At 45.7% G+C, this 6,152-nt stretch overlaps 1 protein-coding gene across 5 annotated transcripts in view; it reads right to left on the reverse strand.

Annotated features, from left to right (window-relative positions):
* INPP5B (inositol polyphosphate-5-phosphatase B) overlaps nucleotides 1–1,025 on the reverse strand; it is a 77,442-nt gene extending 76,417 nt beyond the window's left edge. For 3 of the 5 annotated variants that reach the window (XR_012474489.1, XM_074217573.1, XM_074217576.1), the window contains exons 1-3: nucleotides 926–1,025; nucleotides 416–608; nucleotides 47–126 (exon numbers count right to left, since the gene is read on the reverse strand). Coding sequence is in view for 3 of the 5 variants with exons in the window: in XM_074217573.1 (XP_074073674.1) it covers nucleotides 47–126; nucleotides 416–472 (137 nt within the window). In the remaining 2 variants the exon portion in view is untranslated. Of the gene's footprint in view, nucleotides 1–46; nucleotides 127–402; nucleotides 620–925 lie in introns of those variants that run through there. The other 2 variants (XM_074217574.1, XM_074217575.1) reach the window with 2 other exon arrangements.
* Between the last annotated feature and the right edge of the window lie 5,127 nt (nucleotides 1,026–6,152).

The following is a 6,152-nucleotide window of genomic DNA, read 5'->3' on the forward strand; positions in this document are numbered from 1 at the left end:
TAGGATCCCTTCGGCTTCTACATGGTGCCATTCTGAGTTCACTTACGCATGCTCCCGGCCACAGCGGACCAAGCCCAAGAGGCGGCTTTGTAGGCTATCCCCAGCTCGCACTACACCCTGAACCGCCTGCCGCCCGAGGTTAAGGAAAATAGGAGGGAAGAAGGAAAGGAAGGAAGGGAGGGATGTCTTTCTACTAGCTCTCGCCACTGACCTTCCCCACCTCTCCCTCACCCACCCAGCAAGGGTACGGGAGCAGCGAGATGGCAATGGAAATGAGACCACGTTCTGCAGGAATGGGTACAGGACAGGGAGAAAACTTTATTTTTTGTTCCCAAGGGGCCCTCCTCCCGTTGGGCTCCCTTCCTCATTTTCCCCTCCCCGACCTCCAAGAACCGGACTTACAGGGAAAGGATACAATAAGGCAGTGTTCGCCCTGGGCCAGCGTCTCCTGGATGGCCCCCGACTGGTCCATTCTGGCAGCTGGGACTGGACCCAGAGGTGCCCAGCTGGGGCTCTGGAAGCGGGTGCGCGGCAGCGGTCCTCCAGGCCAGGCCAGATAGCTGAACGGGCGTCGGAAGGGGTGCTTGGAATCCCGGGGCCCCGAAGGGCTGGATGAGAAGATGAGAAGAGAGGGCAAAGGACCAGAGGTTGGAGGGGATGGGCGCGGCGAGGCAGCTCAGTCCGGCCCCGCTTCTCCCCTCCCGGGGCTGGTGGTCAGCCGGGTTGCATCAGCCGGGGCTAGGGGCAGGAGGGGACGAGGTGTGCTTGCCGAGCCGGACACGGAGCGGGGAGAGGGACGCCCCGTCCGAGCCACCCAGCCGCAGCCTCCGACCCCACCCTGGCTCGGCTGCCCCCCGATGCTCCGGCTCCAGCGGCTCATGGATTAGGCGGTCAGAGCCTCGCCGCGGCCAGCCTGCCCACCTACCTCTGGGGATGTCACTGCCAGCCGCGGGCTGGAGGCAGCCGAGAGCCCCGGGACGGCCGGACAGCCGGACAGCGGGACAGCGCCAGCTCACTGCACCACCCTGCAGGCTCCACGCAGCTGCCCGCGGGCCATTGGGCCAGGGGGCCGGGCGGCCTACAAGTCCCAGCCTGCACTGCGCCTGGCCCCACAATTTAACCCCTTAAGCATCTTCGGAGTAGTGTTGAAGGGTCACCCGACTAGAAGACCCCGGGAAGAGTCCTGGAGACCACCACCGGCTCCGGGCCATCGAGCGCCCCAGCTCCCAGACACATGCAGCCAGGCCTCAGACACTTGACACTTAGTAGCTCTGTGACATTAGGCAAATCACTTCATCCTGACCCTCTCCAGTCATCCTGATTCCTATCTGGCCACTGGACCCAGGTGGCCCTGGAAGAGAAAGTGAGGCTGATGACCTAACACAAACTCACTCAAACCCAATTCATATTTCTCATAGCATCCCCTCCCCTGATGTCATGGTCTTTTTGGAGAATGAGGGACACATTACCATGCACAAGCAAATACACAAACCCCAGCCCAAACCCGAGGTATGAATCCTGTGGTACAAATGGCGTCTTATTAAGGAGAACTCAATTCAACTATCCTAATCTCTCTAAGTGGATCATTGGATTTAGGGTGAGCAAAACTTCAGAGCTGGAAGGGACCTTAGAGGTCATCAAATCCAACCCTCCTCCTTATTTTACAGCTGAGGAAACTGAGGGCCAGAGAGTTTAAGTGGCATGGAGACTATCTCAAAGGTAAAAAGTGAGGAATCCACATCCTATTTCTCCAAATTTAACATTGTCCATTATAATACACCACTAGATCACAAGTCAGGTTGGAGAGGGGCTTAGAGCAATAAGAGGAAAAATGACTTGGCCAGGGTTTGCGTGTCACAGTCAGAACTTGAGCTTAAATCCTGCTTTCAAAACTGTATCCAAGGGGCAGCTAGGTGGTGTAGTGGATAAAGCACTGGCCCTGGAGTCAGGAGTACCTGGGTCAAATCTGGTCTCAGACACTTAGTAATTACCCAGCTGTGTGGCCTTGGGCAAGCCACTTAACCCCACTGCTTTGCAAAAACCTAAAAAACCCCACTGTGTCCATTAAGCCATAATGATTCTCAAATCCAAAAGACAAAATAATGACAATGACAATTACTCTACTTCTACTACTACCACCACCACCACTACTTCTCACTAATAGCATTTATATAGCTCTTTGAGGCTTACAGAGTTCTTTACGAATATCATTTGAATTGATCTCACAACAAATGTGGGAGGTAGGTGCTATTATTATTTCCTATTTTACAAAAAAGAAAATTGAGCAAGATAGGGGTTAAGTGTCTTGTCCAAGGTTGAAGTTGAATTTGAACTCAGGTCTCTTTTTTGGTCCTTTTTCCCCCTGGTCCTTTCTGAAGCTGAGTGAAGGAAGACTATCTCTTCCCCCCACCACCACCCCAGAAACATCTCAGGTCAGCTCACACAGGGAAGAGGTGGATATAATTGCATTGGCATAAAAGAAAGGTGCTCAAGAATAGACTTTCCAGGGGCAGCTAGGTGGTGCAGTGGTTAGAGCACCAGCCCTGGAGTCAGGAGTCCTTGAGTTCAAATCCAACCTCAGACAATAATTACCTAGCCATGTAACCTTGGGCAAGCCACTTAACCCCATTGCCTTGAAAAATCTTAAAAAAAAAAAAAAGAATAGACTTTCCCAGTCAAAGAGACTATAGTAGCTGAAGTAATGAGTATTTCTGCAGGAGAACATGGCAGAACCAGAAGGCCTTGCTCAAAGAGGGAATTCATGGACAATGATCCTGAACCTAAACCTTGCTGTGTAGAAGAGGAGAGAGATCCCAGAATCTGGCCTTCCATTAGAGAAGGAAGAGTCCAAGGGTAGTGCCAGGTTTGAGATTTGTCTCCACGTTTGATGATTCTCAAGTCTGAACATGTTATCATCAATCCTCTTGGGAAGCTAAGAGGATTGCCCATGTAATTCTTAAGTAGTGTCCTTGAAAAGCAAGACAATAAGTAGGAGGAAGGGGAAGCAACCTGATGGAAGGAAGAGTGTTTCTTCCAAAACCTGCACAATATGCTTATTTTCAAGATAAATGAGTTTAGGGGACACTGTAGTAGTTAGTGGGAAAGAGAGACCATCTAGATCCAGTGGCCAGATATGAGAATCAGGATTAAGTAACTTGCCCAAAGTAGCAAAGCTAGGATGTTTTAAGTATCTGAGGTCAGATTTGAACTCAGGTCCTCTTGACTCCAGAACCAGTGCTCTGTCTACTGGGCCACCTAGCCATCCTATTACAAATTATATTTTATATATATATATATATATATATATATAATATTTATCATATATTATTAATATGTTATACATATTGTATTTTAACATCCATAAGTGTGATATTATACATAAATAATAAATGGAATGGGTTATATAATTATGTATTGAATTTAAAATGCACATTCATGTGAATATATGTGTCCCTTTTGTTATTAATACTTTGAAACTCTGAATTTAACCTCTTGCAAAATCCTAGGGAAATAAAAAGATCTTTAGTAAACCTTTAAATGTGGACACATTCCTGCTGTGGTTCTATGCTCTGATTTTAGAACCTCTGCCCTACCCTCAACCTCCCAGTCAAAGGAGAAGGTTCACTCTCCTACCTGGGGATGTCAATCAAGACAGTGAGGGTGGGCCACTCCTTTCCCATTTGGGTACTGGAGAAGAAAACCTAGCCACTCCTTCCTTTCTGTGCTGTGGGGTGGTGGAAGCACTGGCCTATCCTGTTTTGCATATGGAAACCAGGGAAGGCTACTGAATTCCTACCCCTCCCCCCTCCAAGTTTTCCATTCACCAACCTTTACTTGCCTTCAGTAAACACCTGCCTTTCAGTCACATAATGTTTATTGAGGTCATATTTCTGATGGGAAGAGAACCCAGCAGAGGAGGCACCAGAGTCCATGGGGAGATGAGCAGGGATAAAACAGGGCCAAAGGCTGGAAGGAAACAAATCTCTGCCATGTCAATCTGGAAACCAACACCAACAGCTTCCTCTGATCCTAGTAGGAGAGAGTTTTCTCTGGTTCATTCCTTCAGTGGCTCTTCTTTTTCCCTTTTCACTTTGTTCAGAGCAAGGACCTCACTTCAAAATAAGGAAAGCAGAAAAGAGGGGAGCTGGGGAAGCTGAAGTGGAAGAAGGAAGGAGGGCAGAGCCTGTCTTGGAAGGGAGGGGGCTGCCCATCAATTGGGGAATGGCAGAACAAATTCTAGTAAATGTATGCTGTTTACATTATTATTTTATTAGAAACCAGGAGGGATGGGATTTCAGAGAAGCCTGGAAAGACTAGCATGAACTGATGCTGAGCAAGATGAGCAGAACCAGAAGTACACTGTACACTCTAACAGCAACATGGAGTGATGATCAACCTTGATGGACTTACTCCTTCCATCGATGCAATAATCAGGGACAATTTTAGAGTACCTGCATAGGAGAATACCATTTGTACCCAGAAAAAGAACTGTGGAGTTTAAACAATGACCAAAATCTATTACCTTCATTTTTTTTAAAGTGTCTTGTGTATCTCTGAGATACCACCTCATACCTCTCAGACTGGCCAATATGACCAGAAAGGACAATGATCAATGTTGGAAGGGATGTGGGAAATCTGGGACACTAATACATTGTTGGTGGAGCTGTGAACTCATCCAACCTTCTGGAGAGCAATTTGGCATTATGCCCAAAGGGCAACAAAAATGTGCATACCCTTTGACCCAGCAATACTACTACTGATCTATACCCTGAAGAGATTATGAAAAAGGGTAAAAACATCACTTGTACAAAATTATTTATAGCAGCCCTGTTTGTGGTAGCAAAAAATTGGAAATTAAGTGAATGTCCTTCATTTGGGGAATGCCTTAACAAACTGCTATATGTATGTCATGGAATCCTGTTGTTCTATTAGAAACCAGGAGGGATGTGAATTCAGGGAAGCCTGGAGGGATTTGCATGAATTGATGCTGAGTGAGATGAGCAGAACCAGAAAAACATTATACACCCTAACAGCAAAAGGGGATGATGATCAATCTTGATGGACTTGCTCATCTCTTCAGTACAACAACCAGGGACAATTTTGGACTGCCTGCAATGGAGAATACCATCTGTATCCAGAGAAAGAACTATGGACTTTGAACAAAGACAAAAGACTATTATCGGGGTGGCTAGGTGGCACAGTGGATGAAGCACTGGCCCTGGAGTCAGGAGTACCTGGGTTCAAATCCTGTCTCAGATACTTAATAATTACCTAGTTGTGTGGCCTTGGGCAAGCCACTTAACCCCATTTACCTTGTAAAAACTTAAAAAAAAAAAAAGACTATTATCATCAAATTAGGAGGGGAAATGTTATATTATTATGTAATTTTACTATCTCATACTTTATTTTACTTCCTTAAGGATATGATTTCTCTGTCATCACACTCAAATGAGATCAAGGTATAACATGGAACTAATGTAAAGACTAACAGACTGCCTCCTGTGGGGGGAGGGGGAGGGAAGCAAGAATGGGGGAAAATTTGTAAAACTCAAAATAAATAAAATTTTTCTTAAATAAGTGTCTTGCTTACATAATTTTCCTATCTCTAATATTTTATTTTCTACTCAAGGATATGATTTCTCTCTCAATACATTCAATTTCAGTCAATATATAGCATGGAAACAATGTGAAGATTATCAGACCGCCTTCTGTGGGAGGGTGGGGGAGGGAAGGGAGAGTGAGGGAAAAATTGTAAAATTCAAAACCTTACAAAAACAATAGGTAGAAACTACTATTGTATTTAACTGGAAAACAAATAAAATAATAATTTTAAAAAGCCTACCCTGTCCTTCAAAGTCCAACTCACATACCATTTCTTGCTTGAAGCCATCCCTAATACTCCAGCCCCTTTTGGAAACCCTACAATACTTTGGTGCCTCTCTGTTGTCTATTATCACTACCTACCGTGTACAGAACTGTGCCTACTGTATACAGCACTGGGGGAGGTTCCAAGTTTAGATGAAATCTGGTCCCTGTTGTGTAAGTTACAATGCAACAAGGATATAAGATGGAAGCACAAATAATTCTTGATGTTCTCAATATTACACAATCAAGAATATCATACAAGTACAAAGTATTTTATGAGCTCTGAA

This window comes from Macrotis lagotis, chromosome 1, assembly GCF_037893015.1.
Source record: "Macrotis lagotis isolate mMagLag1 chromosome 1, bilby.v1.9.chrom.fasta, whole genome shotgun sequence".
Classification (NCBI taxonomy): domain Eukaryota; kingdom Metazoa; phylum Chordata; class Mammalia; order Peramelemorphia; family Peramelidae; genus Macrotis; species Macrotis lagotis.